Below are 20,245 nucleotides of genomic sequence, written 5' to 3' on the forward strand. Positions count from 1 at the left end.
ATATATTGCGTGTAATGGGCCATTACCGGATACTTTTTTTAAACCATAGTGGATTGAATTTAAGCATTTTAGTGAGGTTATTGGGACAGCTAGCAACTGAGGAAAAACTACCTAGCTGCAGTGTACAATACATGTTTTGGCGGGAAAATACATGCCCTTACGTCAACTCCGTCAGACGTCAACTCCGTCAGGTTCTATGTCTGACTGAGTTGACCTGTAAGCTGACGGAGTTGACAAATCCACCAATAACCTCTTAATGTGCGAATATAATATTATTTGTGAATATAGTGAAGGGTTAAACTGTTATTTCAGGGTTTTATTTACACATAAATGCACATGCATAGCATGCATTACATTATTTAACCATACACATCTGACTTGTAGAGAATGGGCAGGCAGTGGTCTGCTTATTATTGTGTAACGTGTAACTTTGCCAGCACTTTAATATATATATATTTATATGTAGAGACAGAGATAGAGAAATGAGAAGCCAGTGTAGGGCTGGGCGATACGGGCAAAAAAAATTATCACGGTAATTTTTTTTTTATATCAGTCGATATCGATAATTATCACGATAAATGTCAAATCTTTATTTCTTTCAAGTTTAAAGGCAGATTTTTGCTCCTAAGTGAAAGTTGTAGAAAACAGAGCGTTAATTGTGGTTTTAAACTACTCTTTATTGTCAGAACATATCATGACATTTCACAAATCGGAGGTAAAACATAAAAAAAAAATGTGTCAACACCGTCAGTTTTTCCGTCAACACCGTCAGTTTTTACCAATTGCTTACACATGTTTTCAAAACTAAGTCTCCTTTTTTCAAAACTCTACACACAATTCCCCAAACTGCACACACAAAATGCAAAATGCCTCACATCTCCTTCAAAATGTAACACTGCATTCAAAATGCCATAAACACAAGTCAGAATGAAGCATTTGCATCAAATGGCAAACACTTCTTTCATAATAGTAAATTTTTGGATATACCATGTTGTATATACACTGTTGTTCTAAATCTAAAGCTCTTTGGTCTTTCATAGGTTTATATCTACAATTCAATACAATGTTCTACAGTGAAAGTAATCTGATGTAACAAGTACACTGTTGTAGCGTTTATACGCCCACGTATAAATATTATTAATTATTATTCATAACGGAATATGACCAATAATTAATATTTTAATTATTTTTAATTATCTTCAGAATTTACTGTAGCAGAATCAATAGTATGATCATTTTATCAGTTCATCCAATGAACAGAAAGCATAAACAAGTATTAACTCTAGGAAATATAATATCTTCCTGGTCAAGAAAGAATTAATCCCCAGCTAACAATAAATTACGAAGTAAATTAAGGGTAACAGCATAGATAACTTAAATCGAAGTTCAAGACAATAAATCTGATAAGCACACACGAGTAATCTCTTTTAAATACAAACAATACTTTATTGATTATATAGACTACTAACACATAAAGCTAATATCTAACACAAACACACGCACACACACACATACACATTCATACGCGTTGCAGAAAGGGATAGAGTGAGGAAAGAGTGGGTTTAAGAGTGAAAGGATGAAATCTCACGATTCCATATACACTAGACATGACCTGAACAAACCATCAATCATTAATTTAACCCTTCTATCGTTTTAGGCAGGTTATTAGAGTTATATAAATACACCAGTTAAGATTTTAGCCTGCATGGAGGTACTTGCGTATTTGCTTTTGGGGATTCCCTTTTTGTTGCGTGAAAGGGGTTTTCCCGGTCCGTTAGGTCTCCTCGTGCCTGATGTCTGGATCACGGGGTCAGTCACGTGGTGTGCTGGCGGAATTAAAGTCTTTGTTTGAAGCTGGCTTTGCAGAAGAAACGTGGCTCGAAATCTTGTCGCAAAACTTAACTTAGAACCGACACTCACAACGGAAAAGAAATGAAACTAAGAAAAGAAAGGAAATTGAGAGTAGATGATGATGGCTTGAATGAAGCTATTTAACCCATGTTCTTCAGATCTTGATTTGGGTTATTTCGTTTGCGCGTTTACATGGTTCCTATAGAGAGAGAGAGAGAGAGAGAGCAGCGAGAGAGAGAGCGAGAGAGAGCAGCGAGAGAGAGGGCTTTGTTTTTGGGTCTAAGGTTTTAAACTAAAATTTTGTCCAACCTCCAGGATGAGTTCTGGCCAATTAGACACTGGCTGAATTTAGGAGGTGACGTTCTTTTCAGTTCTGATCGTAAATCATGCTTATCTGTGCTCTCCTTACTAACAGAGAGAACAGGGGCCACAGTTTAGACATGATTTCTAATTAAAAGAAGATCAAAACATATTACACCGATATCATTCAAGCCATCTTGCTAGTTGTGTTCGTAAGATAGCATTGATATGAAACAGTACACACTTTCATTCATTCACTCCTTCTAATAGTTAATATAATAACTATTACCTGAATTAAATGGGATCAAAACATATTATCTTATTAAAATATACATATAAGTGGTGGAAACAACCCAGGATTAGGTAGTTGCATGATTGTTTGATCATGAGTCCATTGAAAATTGTTCTTGAATGATTTTATGTATAGTTATTGATAAGAATCAGTTCTCTGGTGAAGAGACAGAACTCTGTTTGTTCAGAGGTCTTAATGAGGAGGTGTTCAGGAATGTAGTCGGGGGTTTCAGTAACATCTGCTGGTGTCGATTCTTCTTCTAAAGGGTCTTTTGCAGACTCTCTGGCACCGGGATGGGTGACTTATGGCTCTGGTCTGTGCGGACACTGTCTTTATCTTAACCAGTCCGTATTAGGCCACAAAGCTAGCCATTGACCAGTTATGTGATAGTGCCGGGGGCTCCTTCAATTAGTCAGACCGGTGATGATCATGAGACGTTCTGAACAAATCTTCCCCCTTCAGTCATCGAGAAGTAGAGAATTTGAATTAATATTCAAAAAGAAGATTAGTTGGTGGTTGCTTTCTACCCATTGTCGTTACATATCCCCCCTCCGTTCGACGATGTGTTGAGTAGAAGACATCGGTGAACGCTGGAGAAATGGGTAGAGGAAGCAAACACACACGGCAAACAACAAGACAACACCTCCATGACTGGTCACTTTACTGGTGCAGGACATTAGATTACCTAGGCATAAACAGGTTCACTCTCTCAATGTAGTTAATCACGTTGAATAAAGTTTAGTTCAATCTTAGGACCGTTATCCTAGTTCGTTTTGGGACGGTGATTAATCAATTTTGTGATTAAATTTGATTTGTTTGTTTTATTCTCTTCTAAATTGTTCTAGGTTTGGCCCAATTTACCTTTCAATTTGTGATACGAATGATGCAGGGAGTTCTCTGGCTCACATTCGTTTTAAGGTGACTTACAAATATTAGGCGTGGTGTGTCAATCCTATTATTGCGACCTTGACCCTTATAGGGTGGACAGGCATTTTACCTCATAAAAGAAGAAGGAAAGGAAGGAAGAGGTAAAACAAAACAAAGCAGTTGAGTGTTCCTGGTATGACTTATAACTACTGTTGCGCAGCTAAGGTGTCAGGTATCACGATGTAATGAGAGGTGTTCTCAGGTGTACTTGTTGGATGGGTAGTTACCATGTTTCCTATGGTAAGTGTAGCTACGTTGTTAAGCTAGTTTCTGAAGTTAGTTTTGTAACGTAAATGCCTCTGGGTTAATGCGAATTAGCTCAAGAATATAGGGAATTTTGGCAATATTAATATTTATAACGCATGGTCATAATTCATAGATCGCATATGCATTTACTTTATCAATTATAGGAAATGCCTCGTTCTGTACTGTCTGATCATTACAGTTAAGAAGAAGTATTCCTGTTTACAAAACTCCAAGAGAGTTTGTCTTCTGGCCACGAAGACAAAACCTCTTTGGGTTTATAAATTAAAACTACTCAAAGTAGTTTTATAATATAGAGCCTGTAGCTTTATAGATCTTTTGTTTCATTGACTTTATAAAAAGTGGGTTTTCAAACACAGAGACAGTTAAAAGTATAAATGGGTTTATTAATAAAATGGCACACGCTAGAGATTATAAGCTACAAATATAAACGTACGTAAAATGCACACGATAAAACATTTAAACATTTAAACATTTAACCGAACAAAAACATAAAACATAGCATGACGTGATCGGAATGAATGACATGAAAGAAAGAAAGAAAGAAAGAAAGAAAGATATAGAGGGAAGATAGAGGGTAACTTAGTCCACAGACCTAAGTCCTAGACACCTGGAACAGCTTTTATAGGAATCAATATACTTGCGAGTGCTCTTTTTGGTCAGGCTGAAGCTGATGCAAGAAGCGAGGATGGTGTCCTGTTTCTGCTGCGTCTTCCGGTGTCGCGGGAAGCTTGAAAAGCTCACTGAATGTGATGTTACCGAGAAAGTTCAGATTCGTCTCCCGGGATGGGAGAGGCTGGAAATCTTAGTTGCAGAGACCGGCAGCTACGACTGGAACATGTGCTCGCTCGATGGAGAAGGCCAGGGCCTCCTCCAGATGTTCCTTTGGAGAAGCGCTGCGCCGAGGAAGAGGGTCCAGAGAAGTTGGATGAGTTGAGAGCGGAAGGATGAGAGAGGGAAGAGAAGAGATTTTGGACTTTTATCAGTGTCCCAGGTGCCGTCCCCTCCTTCGTGAAGGACGAATCAGCTGTCGAGATTTTTCGAGCGGGAAGATTCCTTTGTCCGGTTAGACACGCCCACTCGAATGAGTCATGATTGACTTTAACTGGAGAGGATTTTCTCCAGACATATGAACTTATAAAACAATGCGCATCACTGAATTCTGTTATAGGAATTCAACTCCGTTAGCTGGAGAGGATTACAAAGATATCAAAAATAGAATCTAGGCGTTGTAGCCATGCAACGATACATTATTATGCATTTGTATAGGCAATAGCAGTTCTATTAAGGTCACAAATAGGACATATGCTTTCCTATGGGTTACACACACCTCTTAACACACAAATTTATATATTTAGTACCTTTAGGAGTGACTTTATGGGTAAAAGTCCTTTTCTGTAGGGGGTTTCTGTTTCACAGTCCAGAGTGTGTTTGTATGTGTGTGTGTGTTGGAATGTTGCGACCCTGTTATCTCATGCATAGGGCTGGATAGCTCTGTGGTCAAATTTTATGACCTGCCAATGAGCTCGGGTTACGGGATGCGATTCTACTGGGAGAACATTCTTCAAAAATACATTTCAGATCCAAACACACATTTTAAGTTAAACACAAAAGGATGTTGGTGTGTGTGTGTGTGTGTGTGTGTGTGTGTGTGTGTGTGTGTGTACGTGTGTGTGTGTTCTGGAATGTCACGAGTCTGTGAGGTTGTAAAAGTCACAGGGAGTCCAGAGCTGAAATGGGGGTTTTAGAGGGGATTCTAAGAAAACAGGGTTTCCTTATGTGACTCAAATGTCCCTCGGGGGAGCCACAAAGATGCAATTTTGACCGTTCAAGCAGACTTGGAGATCAGGATTTACTAATTTGAACAGCATGTGACCGCATGTCATAGTCATTGTCGTTACATATTCCCCCTTTTTGTTAGATAAAGACCTCGGAAGGACTTTATCGAACAACAAATTAGCGCAATGGTCGATGGCAAGCGGCTGATGACTGAGGACTCAGGTCAAATGAGGTTTAGGCGAGCCCCGGATCGGGACCCCCTTTTTGCGGTTCCATAGGAAACCACCAGACACGGCTTTGTGAGCTTTGCTGTGGCTGCTCACATTTGGTAGGGTCTGGTACAGGGTGAAAGCCAAGACGGGAGTCAGGGCGTGGTCGGTTACCGTGGAGGTGCACCGCACAGTGTCATCTGGGGTCCAGGTATGGACACAGGTGAGGTGTTCAGGCTGGGCGGTTGCCCATGCTTGGAGGGACTGTGTTGAGTGCGAGTCCTGCCTTGGTGTTCAGGACTCAGGGTTGCTCTCTCCGTGCGATGCCGGATGCCAGACCTGGTGAGTGTGGCTGCTTTCTCGCGAACCACTGCGGCCTGCATCCTGTTAGAGGCGATAGGGAGAGAGAGAGAGAGAAGGAGAGGAAAAAAAAAATTCCAGCGATGGAGGTCCTTAGTTGGTTTAGGACAGTCTTTTTGGTTCGCTGAGGTTGGTATGCCACATGCTTTGATGTCCCATGCATGGCTTTTTGGCACATGTGGCGTCATTGTTACGCCTGCCCCCCCCCCTTGTGCTTTGTGGCTTTACGAGCTGTGGCGCTGTGATGGCAACAGGTGCACAATGCGTATTGAAGTCTTGTGAACGCAACATGTGCGTGGTGGCAGACAGCTGTCTGAGGCACTGGTTGTCAGTGAGCTCGGATGGCCTGCGAGGGTGGTGGAGGGGTAAGTGGTGGCATAGGAAAAGTCTGTTCATCAGAGGCCCGCATGACTTTCTTTGTACACAGCGGAGGTAGCGTTTTAGCGGCTCTGAGGCGTGCAGTGTAGTTGGTAAAGTTCGTTTGTGCTGTGTAATCACTGCAATGGTTAGGGTGGGTGGGTGGGTTGTCTGTATGTGGCGCAGACATTGGTTTGGTTACTCAACTGCAGGTCAGTCAGGACCTTGAAGCAGTAGGTGTCAGTGTTCGTTTTCTGTGTCTGTGTCAGACGTGGCTGCACTGTCTTCATCTGTGATGTAAGAAGACTCTGCCTCACCAGTGTTCTGGAGAGAGTGGTTACAGGTTCGACGGTCTGGGCTTGGAGTTCTGGACGGCGGGTGATGCTGGTTCCAGAATCTTTCCGAGCGGTCGGTCCGACGCTTTGGACGGGCACCGTCACAGTCGTGCCGCCACCTGCTGGCCTGGAACGGTGTTGATTCTCTGTGGTAAGGTCTGTGTGCCGATGAAGATCGTCCAGGGCATTTTGAAGTCTTTCAACTTCCTGTTGTAGCGTTGTGTCCGTCTCGTCCTCTTCCTCGGTCAGGAAGATTAGCTGGTCTAGCCGACTCTGTGTGTGGGCTCGGTCCTTCCGGGCTTCTGTGGCCTGGAGCTGTAGTGCGGCTGTCTTTTGCTGCAGGTCGGCGTTGCTCCTTTCGCTGTCCCGGGCCCTGGCGACGAGTTTGAGTGCGAGGTCTCCGAAGATTTTGGACAGCTGCTCGTGGCTGTATGTCTGGGCTGGATCATGGGGCTCGAACTGGCTCAGGTCTGTGTCCCGTTGCTCTTGGCTCGAGCGATGTGGGTCCTGGGGCAGCACGGTCTTTGTTATGTCCCTCAGCCATGCCTCAAGGTCGTCCCAGCGGACTGCAGGACAGGGTGAGCTCGACATCTCGGCTTACTGTTGGCGAGAGAAGCACAGCACACACAAAAAGAGACAAAATGCAAGTTTGTTTTAGGGTCAAATGAGCTATACTCATACGGGCTATGCCGTTTATGAGAATTTCGGGGCTAACTGATGCCGACAGTTAGCTGAGCCAATTTCGTGGGTATGGATGAAACCCACAATAGAAATTTGGACAGGCGGTAGCCTGGGGGTCGTTTTAGCGACGCCCGCTTTGATCGTCACTCTATTATTCAGCTTTTCCTGGGGTCTCTCTTAGGTTCTGTGTCTAAGTGAAATGAAAGAAACAAATCACAACAGAGTGGAGAAAGAGACAAGGTTGAAGGTAGGGAAGATCAGAGGGAAACACAACACAAGGAAGTGAATTGGTCTGCAATGAAATGTCACAAACAATAACACGGGGAGCGTTATTTAAGGAAAATAAATCAAATAAGATAAAATAAAATAAAATAAAGAGGCCTAAGCCTTATTAACACTGCGAGAGTTCCTGATCGGGCCAGGAGATGCGTGGGTTATCGGGACAGGACCTCGAAAGAAAGTCTGTCTTAGAGAGAGAAAGGTGAGTCCAAGCACTTAAAATACACCCGAAGGAATAGCTAGTATTCTGTGGTTCCTAATAAGTGGATGGGTTCTATCAAATTTTAGTTCACCTGGGGTGAATAGAGGTCATCCAGGTGGAAACCAGCGGGCGCGGTCAGACCCTCCGACGGTCCCAACACCAGAAGGAGTGCAGTGTCAGTAACGTCGGACAGATGATCCCCGCCCACCGGAAACCAACCAGTGATGACGTCTCATTCACCACAGTGCACTGACTGAGTCCTGCCAATAGATACACAATGAGGGATTACAATGTTGGACTTAAAGTAAATTAAGGCTTTCTGGTTTCATCAAATTGAGTAAATAGGTATGCAGGAGTCAGAGGCAAAGGCTTTACTAAAATAATGATACAACAAAGGAAATTACGATAATTGGTTGTAATTATCAGAATAACCTACCCCCCCCCCCCCTTGGAGAGACTGGAGAAAGAGGGAAGAGAAAAATAATTATCAATGAAATAAAATTTGAATAAACAACACAGGTTTGAGACGCAGGCAGAGGAAAAGGCCCCGGCAGTGGGTTTGTGCCACAAGGGTGAGGGCCGTGTTTCCTCTCAGTGGTCCACCTGGTTGAATAGACACAATTTGAAAAATGCAAACTTGTTTAAATTAAAATTCAAATAAGCATGCAAGGAGAGGTCCAAAATACTAATAATAAGGAAGGAAAGAAAATTAGAATGATAACAGTGATGTATCCATACTAAAAATAATCAAAACTGAAATTCAGAATGACTTCCTATAATCCTTACAATAACACTGAAGTTATTAGTATTGATTATAAAAAAAAAAATAATCAAACGAAAAGGGTGGCAATGAGACACTTCAATTGCAGACTGGGGGTTAAACAGATATTGATAAGTCGACCCAAGATCGCCACACGGTGGCGTGCTTCTTCCTAGGCGGACCTATCAATGAACTGAGTGAATCGAATCTAAGTTTTTAATTCGAAAAGTTTTCCTTTTTTTTTTCGAACTTAACTTAAAGTGTGACCGTCGAAAACAGAAAAAGGAATTGTCTAACTCCAAATAATATCAGCATAAGCTAAGCTTGAATGCAGTTAAGTATTTGAGAGAGAAAAATGAATGCAGAGAGAAAAAGAAATTGAAAGCAAGTATTATCTTAGAACGCCACGAGATGGCGTAGTTGCGCTCGCGCAGGCTGACGTCAGTGGGAGGCGACGCTCACGCAGGATGACGTCGGTTGGGGGCGCGTAATTTGAGAACTGCCCCAGACTTAGAGGCTGCCCTCTAGTGTCGGTCAGTGGCGTAATTCAGCAGATTTTTTTTTTTTGGAATCACGTGGTGTTTTGCGCTTCTGTTGCATGCGGAAGACTGACGCGAGTTTCACAACATGTGACTAACAGGAATTACACATTATGCATTACACATTGAGACGGTTTTAGAATAAGAACAGGGATTATCGTCTTTTCTTAATTCATAAAACTGGCCTCCAATTACATATTATACATATAAAACGGTTTACATGACAACAGGCATTAAAACTTCGTGTTTTAATCACTAGAAACTGTGAGCAAACAGGCGTTGAACATCTATTTACTTAAGCTGTGAGCACACCAGGCATCAGAACAGCTGTGAGCAGGACTTATCATCTGCTCATCTCCCATAAGCATTAATCAAAATAGCACTTTTATGATTTTTGCGTAGGTTTACGAAATTGGATCGCGAGGCCAATTTCTGACCAGGAGTTATCGTTAACGTATTGTATATCATAAGGCCTATTACGACTGAAAACTATCAGATTTACGTCTTCGTCCTAAAAGAGATCCTTCGTCTTCATTTAGTCGGTTTAAATCATGTTACATGTATCAACTGCAAAGAGTTTTGCTTCGTCTTTACAGAGACAGATGTAATGTCATGGACTGCAGTTTTAGCAGAGCTGGGCTGGCTTTGTGCCCGCGATCAGCTGGGTGAGTTCGCCTTGGCGACTTATCTCACACTTCAAAACGCGCGTATAGCCTACAATTATTAATACCAATAATACACATTCAACTGAAACTGAATTTGCCCACAAAAATGAAGTTTGAAACTGCTTTTGGATTCTCCACCATAATAAATGTAACGTAAATGCCTCTGGGTTAATGCGAATTAGCTCAAGAATATAGGGAATTTTGGCAATATTAATATTTATAACGCATGGTCATAATTCATAGATCGCATATGCATTTACTTTATCAATTATAGGAAATGCCTCGTTCTGTACTGTCTGATCATTACAGTTAAGAAGAAGTATTCCTGTTTACAAAACTCCAAGAGAGTTTGTCTTCTGGCCACGAAGACAAAACCTCTTTGGGTTTATAAATTAAAACTACTCAAAGTAGTTTTATAATATAGAGCCTGTAGCTTTATAGATCTTTTGTTTCATTGACTTTATAAAAAGTGGGTTTTCAAACACAGAGACAGTTAAAAGTATAAATGGGTTTATTAATAAAATGGCACACGCTAGAGATTATAAGCTACAAATATAAACGTACGTAAAATGCACACGATAAAACATTTAAACATTTAAACATTTAACCGAACAAAAACATAAAACATAGCATGACGTGATCGGAATGAATGACATGAAAGAAAGAAAGAAAGAAAGAAAGAAAGATATAGAGGGAAGATAGAGGGTAACTTAGTCCACAGACCTAAGTCCTAGACACCTGGAACAGCTTTTATAGGAATCAATATACTTGCGAGTGCTCTTTTTGGTCAGGCTGAAGCTGATGCAAGAAGCGAGGATGGTGTCCTGTTTCTGCTGCGTCTTCCGGTGTCGCGGGAAGCTTGAAAAGCTCACTGAATGTGATGTTACCGAGAAAGTTCAGATTCGTCTCCCGGGATGGGAGAGGCTGGAAATCTTAGTTGCAGAGACCGGCAGCTACGACTGGAACATGTGCTCGCTCGATGGAGAAGGCCAGGGCCTCCTCCAGATGTTCCTTTGGAGAAGCGCTGCGCCGAGGAAGAGGGTCCAGAGAAGTTGGATGAGTTGAGAGCGGAAGGATGAGAGAGGGAAGAGAAGAGATTTTGGACTTTTATCAGTGTCCCAGGTGCCGTCCCCTCCTTCGTGAAGGACGAATCAGCTGTCGAGATTTTTCGAGCGGGAAGATTCCTTTGTCCGGTTAGACACGCCCACTCGAATGAGTCATGATTGACTTTAACTGGAGAGGATTTTCTCCAGACATATGAACTTATAAAACAATGCGCATCACTGAATTCTGTTATAGGAATTCAACTCCGTTAGCTGGAGAGGATTACAAAGATATCAAAAATAGAATCTAGGCGTTGTAGCCATGCAACGATACATTATTATGCATTTGTATAGGCAATAGCAGTTCTATTAAGGTCACAAATAGGACATATGCTTTCCTATGGGTTACACACACCTCTTAACACACAAATTTATATATTTAGTACCTTTAGGAGTGACTTTATGGGTAAAAGTCCTTTTCTGTAGGGGGTTTCTGTTTCACAGTCCAGAGTGTGTTTGTATGTGTGTGTGTGTTGGAATGTTGCGACCCTGTTATCTCATGCATAGGGCTGGATAGCTCTGTGGTCAAATTTTATGACCTGCCAATGAGCTCGGGTTACGGGATGCGATTCTACTGGGAGAACATTCTTCAAAAATACATTTCAGATCCAAACACACATTTTAAGTTAAACACAAAAGGATGTTGGTGTGTGTGTGTGTGTGTGTGTGTGTGTGTGTGTGTGTGTGTGTACGTGTGTGTGTGTTCTGGAATGTCACGAGTCTGTGAGGTTGTAAAAGTCACAGGGAGTCCAGAGCTGAAATGGGGGTTTTAGAGGGGATTCTAAGAAAACAGGGTTTCCTTATGTGACTCAAATGTCCCTCGGGGGAGCCACAAAGATGCAATTTTGACCGTTCAAGCAGACTTGGAGATCAGGATTTACTAATTTGAACAGCATGTGACCGCATGTCATAGTCATTGTCGTTACAGTTTTTACCTGTGGGAGAAAACATGTTTGTTGCGTGTTTTGCACGGTAGAGGTGGTTAACTTCTATATGTTAGTGAGTATGTTAGGGGTGTTGTGTAGTGTATGCATGTATGCATGCATGTATGTATGTATGTATGTATGGTCAGATCTGTTTCAGTCTGTTTTGCTCCCCCCTTTGCTTGATGGCTTAGCTTTGATGAGCTTGTTGCCTCTTTGCCTTGGAGAAAGGATCTTCTGTGATCTGCTGGGGGTCAAACCAGTAAGGCAGGAAGTTCTCTGGCAGACATGGGGAGGTAGTTTGGCATGGCTGCGTGAAGCTGTAGTGCGAAACTTGGTCTCCGTTGTTGCATTCCTCCGATGATGCCTTCTGGTGGTGACAACCTTTCTGATCTTCTGTGCTTACTGTTGTTGCTGTAGCACACACATGGTTCTTGAGTTGGAGCTTGTTTGGTGGTTTCTTTATGAGTGATGGGTAACCAGGATGGTGTTTTCTGGTACCTCTGGGTGTTTGTCAGTGGTTGACTGTGAGAGACCACTTTGTTCTGTGTTGTTGTAGAACAAGTGGTTGTCATCTTCATTATGAAGGTGTATCAGATGAGTCGTGGGTCTTCCGTTCCATCGCTAGTCATAGCAAATTTGACTCATCTTGTTGGTCATCCGTGTTCAGCCTGCTTTCTAGGAACACTTCCCGTTGCCTCATTAGTGGTTCCATGTCTTTTCCATGCGGTTGGTGTGGTAGCTGTCATCGGCATGGGAGTCACGTTCTCTGTGCTTCTTACGAAGAACTGTGGTGTTGTCATGCCACTGGTTGTCTTCCAGTGCAAGGCTTGTGTCTTGGCTGAAGGAGTTTGAAATTGTGGATGTTTTCAAACCTTTCTTTGAGGACATCTTCTGTTTGATGTGGGCCTTGTGTGTCAGGTCACGCAGCTGTTGAATTGTCATTGTGTCTGCGCAGGCCTCGAGACCAAGATAATAACTCAATCCGGGGTGCAGATTTCTCAGGAAGAGGTTTTTGAAATTCACATCCTCTTCATGTTCAGGTGAGTTATGTGCACCAAAGAAGGCTTGTCGAAAACGGTGGTAGTAGGCTTGAGGAGTCTCTTGCCGACCTTGCTTAGTTTCCAAAGCGATTAACACACCATGTTCCGACTCTGGGCCTGTGAATTCTTTAATCAGTGTCTCACATAGCAGCTGGTAGTTTGACTTGACATGAGCAGGTTGTCGGTCTAGGAAGCTTCGTACCTTTGGAGTGGATGTCGATCTGAGGATGTAAAACCTGTCTCTGTCAGTCACATGTGGTCTCACCTCTAGGTGGAAGTTGATATCTCGGATGTGGGCCTGGATGTCTGGGCCCTCCGTGGAGTTCAGGTTGAACTGAGTGATACTCTTAACCAGCTGGTTGAGATCTTTACAGGTCATCCCCTGTGCAGCTTTGGAGTCTGCCTGAATGAGCTCTCTTTGTTTGTTGGCAGTGAACAGTTCTGTGGTGAAGGCTGGTGACCTTTCGGGTTGTGGCCATTCACTTCTTTCACTGTATGCCAGTTCTTGGATGGAGGACTCTGTTCTGCTCAGCAGTGGTGATGCTGAGGGAGGTCTCTCCCTTCTTGGCTCTGGTTTCTGTTTGAAAATGTGCTGGAGTTCATCTCTGACCGCGTAGAGCTCGTCGTTGACGTCATCTCGCTGTTGGGTCAGATGGTCGATTTCAGCACTGCACCTTTCCAGGTGGTCTTTCAGAGCAATGATCTTAGAGTTCTTGACTTTAATGTCAGCTTTAGCTTTCTCTAGCTGGTGTTCAGCAGACTGGAGTTGGTTTACCAGGTGCTTCTGGACAGTCTTTAATTCTTGTTTGTCACGTTCAGTGACTGCAAGGGCTTCTTGGAGCTTGTAAACTTGCTTCTTTGTTTCTTGCTTCACTTTGTCGGGCACTTCGAGTTCGACTTGAGCTTTCACTTTGAGCTGGTCAGTGCAGAGTTGAGTGTGCATCAGCTCTCTCAGGAACTCAGTGGTCTGAAGCTTGAAGTCGTCCTGGACTTTCACTTCCAGCTTGTCTATGCGGCTCTGGGCACGTGTCAGCTCCTCCTGAAGGTGGGTGATGTGCTTGTCGCTTAGTGTCAGCTGGGCTGTGAAGGCATTGCTTAGGGAACAGATAATCTTGGTTAGTTCCGTGTGGTTGTGGTTCTGATTCTGGCTTGAATCATGTGTCAGGAATCTTCTCAGCGTTATGATTATTATTAAAAATAATAACAGTTCAAATGTCTTTGGTGTGAGGCAGTCTGCAATGCCTCCGAGCCAGGCGTCCACGTCAGTGGGGTTTGTTGTCCACGACATGTTGGCACGCTGGGGTGAAGAGACTGACACAGATCTGTGTGGGGTGTAAGCCTATATGTGGTTGAACAGCTAAGTGTCGTTTCAGTGACTGTACAACAATAGTGAAGTGTTGTAATGTCTAAGTGTTGGTCTCAGTGTAGACAGGTAGGTTAGTGATGTGGAAACTTTGTCACTCAACTAAGTGAGGGAAAGAGAGAAAAAGGTTAAAACAAATCTCAATTGAAAGGATTTTTTTTTTTGAAAAGCTGGTTTAAACTCGTGATGTGTCACTCAACTGAGTAAGGGGAAAAAAAGAGAGAGAGGTTAAAACCAATTTCAATAAAACAAGAAAGAAAATTCTTAAGTAGGAGAAATATTATTTTTCTCGTAAATGCTTCCTATCGGTGAGAATCTGTTTCCAGAAAGGTAAACAATATTATTGCTTATGTTTACAAGGAAAAATAATACAATAATAATGCTGATACCTTTTTCCGAGTTTTACAGGATTGACACCACACACCGTCAGTCGGACCGCTTACAGCTGGGATGCTATGAAGGCGACGGTTGCTCAACACTGGTCTCTGTTAATTGATCTTGGATAAGATGTTAAATTGTAAATTGCGTTTACAAAGACAGAGAGAGTAGGGAGAACAAGAGAGGGTTTGATTACAAATCAAATACCTAATAATTGTTTTCTTTGGAAAAATTATCTTTCTCTTTCTTTAGACTCGATTGATGGTTCTTCCAGGTTTGTTTCCTACAAATGTGAAGGATGGGAAATCAGGACAGAACAGGAAGGATGTAAGAAGGAAAGGAGGGAAGGAGATTGGATCCACAAATGGCTCTGGAGCCTTTGTCGAACTACAAGTATAGAATTGATAGTTGCCAACCAACTAAACATTCAAAAATAAAGCTTTGTAAAGAGAGGGTTATCTCTGATTTATTTGAAACTTGTAGTGAGATACCAATGTCTCCTATTGAGGCTCAGGTGTGTCGCTCCACAGCGACAAAAAGAGGTAAATGGGTAAAATAGAATGGTTAAGTTTATAACCACAACTTGAGAAGGAGGTTACAACGCAATAACAATAAATGAGCAAGTAGGAGTCTAACAATATTTGAAATAGGGAAATGTGGGTTGAATAAGTTTACTTAACTTTCAAAGTTCAAAACGTATTCACCTTAAGTGATTAAATCTAAAAGAGTAATTTAGAAATTATGAAAATTATGAAATTAGATTTATTAAAAATAAATCTAGAAATCATTAGAAATTACCTGTTTAGAAAAATAGATTTTCAATTTTAATTTCCTTTTTTAAATCAAATTAGAATTTGACAATTAATAATCATAAACCAGTATTTTCTTTTTCAAGTAAAATGCAGGTAAACGAAATTAATAATTGCAAACGAAATTTCCTTTTCACGGAAAATATGGGTAATTAAAATATTAGACAGGTAAAATAAGAAAGAAGAAAAGACCAACAGGTGTAAAAATCAAGGTGTTTAAATGGTTAAATCACTTTAACGTTGTTCAAACAGACACTGTATTTAACCACTGATGTTAATACAAATGACAAACGTAAATAATGCTTAAGGCTTTAGCATATAGGCCTCACTGTGAACAACTGCCTAGGTTAGGTTAGCTTAGCCAAGGGTTAGCAGCTAGCTTAGCCACCAAAGGGTTTGTTTACACTGTGGTCAGGGCTTTGCTGTGGCTCTGATCATGCGAGGGTCAGAGTTCCCCCGGAAGCGTTGGTTAAGACTTCCGTGTCACGATTGTAACTATGGCGACAAAACAACGCTAGTGGGCAAACATGTGAATTGCAGTTTGTAAACAGTAATGCATGCTACATGAAATGTCGGCACATTTCAACAATGTTCAAAGAATATGCACGTCGATCATATTACGTGAAATGTCGGCGCATTTCAAAAATACAAATAAAGGACACCACTCGTAGTTTTTACGACGTGGGGCTTCACTCAGTTGTTTAAGAGTGAGATTAACTTTAAAGGGCAGCTTTGCGCTGTAATAGATGGAACAATAGCGATCTCGGCGGATCGTCTCTGTGCAATGTTATCTGAGCACACAAAAACAACAGGGTTCCTAACTGTTGGTTAAGTTTCAACGTCAAGCTTTACTTGAACACAACTTTAAATAATTCCTATTCAACTACACTCGGACATACGCAGTGTTTACGCGAGAATTAATTGAACTGACACAGATAAGCTTATAGTTTATCACGGGGATTGCCGTGGGACACGCACGGACAACCTGAGAAATAAAGACTAATCTGTGAGGAGAATATTCGTCCTTGCAGTGGAACACGCACTGAGTGACAATCAGATAAATAAGGAACGTTAGACGAGGGACACGCTCATCCGTCCTTTACATGGTTATTTTAATTACTGCAGTATAATTTCGTTAAGCTCTCTGGCTGATACAAACACACATAAGTTACAGCTTTGAAAGACGCTGGAACACGCAGACGTCAGTAAGCTATAATTAAAGTATTTCAGAGATTGAGGGACACGCTCAATCCTTACCTTATCATTGTGTGAGATCTTATATCTTGGGTTATTTTACTGCAGTTTAAAATAAAATAAAAAATAGGCAGGCAGCCTAGACTAGAGTAACAGCTCTCTCTGTGTATTCACATTCATTCAAACAGGGCGCGCGGCACTCGCTGCATACGTCATACACACAGACTCGGAGGTTCGGATCTCTCCTCCGCATACTATGAAAATATAATTACTTCGTATATGCTTACAATTTAGGTTAAACTTCCCGCATTCGTCTCCACCAATATAATGTAGCGTTTATACGCCCACGTATAAATATTATTAATTATTATTCATAACGGAATATGACCAATAATTAATATTTTAATTATTTTTAATTATCTTCAGAATTTACTGTAGCAGAATCAATAGTATGATCATTTTATCAGTTCATCCAATGAACAGAAAGCATAAACAAGTATTAACTCTAGGAAATATAATATCTTCCTGGTCAAGAAAGAATTAATCCCCAGCTAACAATAAATTACGAAGTAAATTAAGGGTAACAGCATAGATAACTTAAATCGAAGTTCAAGACAATAAATCTGATAAGCACACACGAGTAATCTCTTTTAAATACAAACAATACTTTATTGATTATATAGACTACTAACACATAAAGCTAATATCTAACACAAACACACGCACACACACACATACACATTCATACGCGTTGCAGAAAGGGATAGAGTGAGGAAAGAGTGGGTTTAAGAGTGAAAGGATGAAATCTCACGATTCCATATACACTAGACATGACCTGAACAAACCATCAATCATTAATTTAACCCTTCTATCGTTTTAGGCAGGTTATTAGAGTTATATAAATACACCAGTTAAGATTTTAGCCTGCATGGAGGTACTTGCGTATTTGCTTTTGGGGATTCCCTTTTTGTTGCGTGAAAGGGGTTTTCCCGGTCCGTTAGGTCTCCTCGTGCCTGATGTCTGGATCACGGGGTCAGTCACGTGGTGTGCTGGCGGAATTAAAGTCTTTGTTTGAAGCTGGCTTTGCAGAAGAAACGTGGCTCGAAATCTTGTCGCAAAACTTAACTTAGAACCGACACTCACAACGGAAAAGAAATGAAACTAAGAAAAGAAAGGAAATTGAGAGTAGATGATGATGGCTTGAATGAAGCTATTTAACCCATGTTCTTCAGATCTTGATTTGGGTTATTTCGTTTGCGCGTTTACATGGTTCCTATAGAGAGAGAGAGAGAGAGAGAGCAGCGAGAGAGAGAGCGAGAGAGAGCAGCGAGAGAGAGGGCTTTGTTTTTGGGTCTAAGGTTTTAAACTAAAATTTTGTCCAACCTCCAGGATGAGTTCTGGCCAATTAGACACTGGCTGAATTTAGGAGGTGACGTTCTTTTCAGTTCTGATCGTAAATCATGCTTATCTGTGCTCTCCTTACTAACAGAGAGAACAGGGGCCACAGTTTAGACATGATTTCTAATTAAAAGAAGATCAAAACATATTACACCGATATCATTCAAGCCATCTTGCTAGTTGTGTTCGTAAGATAGCATTGATATGAAACAGTACACACTTTCATTCATTCACTCCTTCTAATAGTTAATATAATAACTATTACCTGAATTAAATGGGATCAAAACATATTATCTTATTAAAATATACATATAAGTGGTGGAAACAACCCAGGATTAGGTAGTTGCATGATTGTTTGATCATGAGTCCATTGAAAATTGTTCTTGAATGATTTTATGTATAGTTATTGATAAGAATCAGTTCTCTGGTGAAGAGACAGAACTCTGTTTGTTCAGAGGTCTTAATGAGGAGGTGTTCAGGAATGTAGTCGGGGGTTTCAGTAACATCTGCTGGTGTCGATTCTTCTTCTAAAGGGTCTTTTGCAGACTCTCTGGCACCGGGATGGGTGACTTATGGCTCTGGTCTGTGCGGACACTGTCTTTATCTTAACCAGTCCGTATTAGGCCACAAAGCTAGCCATTGACCAGTTATGTGATAGTGCCGGGGGCTCCTTCAATTAGTCAGACCGGTGATGATCATGAGACGTTCTGAACAAATCTTCCCCCCTCAGTCATCGAGAAGTAGAGAATTTGAATTAATATTCAAAAAGAAGATTAGTTGGTGGTTGCTTTCTACCCATTGTCGTTACACTGTAAACACCAATGCAATGTAGAAACAGAAAATATTTATTAGGCCTAACATTATTGTTGTTTACAGTAGCATACAATAAAACCATAAACATATGTACTGTAAACCAAACGTATATTCTTTAGAATACAGTAAAGAACACAATTGTGTGTGTGTGTGTGTGTGTGTGTGTGTGTGTGTGTGTGTGTGTGTGTGTCCCGGGGGGGTCCCAGGAATCCATTGTTCAAAACAGATCATCTGACCGTTGACCTATTTAGGCCTATACTACAGTAAAGCAGTGATTGGTTAGTGATCAGTTAAGCAATTAGTGTTTGCACATGTGAGGAGTGTGTCTGTGTGACCTGGTGAATAAGTGTAGCATTTTGATTGGTTGTGTTTGGAAAAGGAAAGCAAGTCACTTCCTGATAGATTTTTGTGTTTTAGATAGAGAATTGTGTGTAGTGTTTTGAAAAAAGTGTTTAATGCAATTGAAAACTGAGTCAAAGGCTGAGAAATAGCTTATGGTTTTGAAGATTTGACATGTAGTTTTGCACTTTGAGTGAGAGGTTTCAAAAATCGTGTGACATGAAAAGATTTTGTGTGTAAGCAGTTGGAAAAAACTGTAAAATCAAAGTTTGAAAATGCAAATATTTAGAAATCCGAGTTTTCAGAATAGTGTGACATCACAACTTAAGTTTATATATTGTAATTTTTTTACATATCAGAGTAACTAAACACTATTACAATATACAGGGTGGGCCATTTATATGGATACACCGCAACAACATGGGAATGGCTGGTGACACCAAAGTCCCGTTTGTGGCACACCAGTACAGGTGAGGGGGCAAACTCAAAATGGGTGGTGACCATGACATATACTAATGTGCCACAAACAGGACCTCAATATCACCAACCACTCCCATGCCACCACGGTGTATCCATATAAATGGCCCACCCTGTACTTAAGAACTTTAGATTCTTGTTGGATTTGAAGAATTAAAATTGTATACTTTTTAGTGTGTCTGACGGAGTTGACACAAATCCACGTCTGAAGGGAAACATGTTTATTTGTTAAAAATGTGTTTTTATTTAGAACCTGTTCCTTTACATGGTTAAATAGCTAAGACCTTTCTCTGCAGAAACATATAACTCTAATTGATATAGTGTGTATTTAAAAAAAAAAGTTTTTTAAAACGTGTTTTGTCCCGACTCTCAAGAATCAGTGAGATGCTTATTTACTTGTGGCATTATTTTGGGCTGAGCTAAAACACAATAATGAGTGATTTGATGAAGACACTAAATGTTCTTGATTGACAGTAATAGTGGAGAACAGCTGCGTTCAGCAGAGAGACGGAGGAGAGAAACACCTGTTGTTTGAGCATCGGTAACTCAGTGCTTGTTTGTTCTATATCTCTCCAAATTTGAGACATGGTTTCCACATTTGTCTG

General features: G+C 41.1%; 1 protein-coding gene and 1 gene segment (V, D, J or C); both read right to left on the reverse strand.

The window, feature by feature from the left end:
* LOC309508957 (immunoglobulin kappa variable 1-8-like) overlaps positions 1–20,245 on the reverse strand; it is a 138,459-nt gene that overhangs the window by 72,712 nt on the left and 45,502 nt on the right.
* On the reverse strand, positions 1,422–18,827 carry LOC309508920 (uncharacterized protein). Its single transcript, XM_082183477.1, has 2 exons — positions 17,556–18,827; positions 1,422–14,729 (listed from the first exon to the last, which is right to left on the reverse strand). The coding sequence occupies exon 2, from the start codon at positions 14,155–14,157 to the stop codon at positions 12,529–12,531; it is 1,629 nt and encodes a 542-aa protein (XP_082039603.1). The 5' UTR covers positions 14,158–14,729; positions 17,556–18,827; the 3' UTR covers positions 1,422–12,528.

Source organism: Leuciscus leuciscus (assembly GCF_965113295.1).
Source record: "Leuciscus leuciscus genome assembly, chromosome: 11".
NCBI lineage: Eukaryota > Metazoa > Chordata > Actinopteri > Cypriniformes > Leuciscidae > Leuciscus > Leuciscus leuciscus.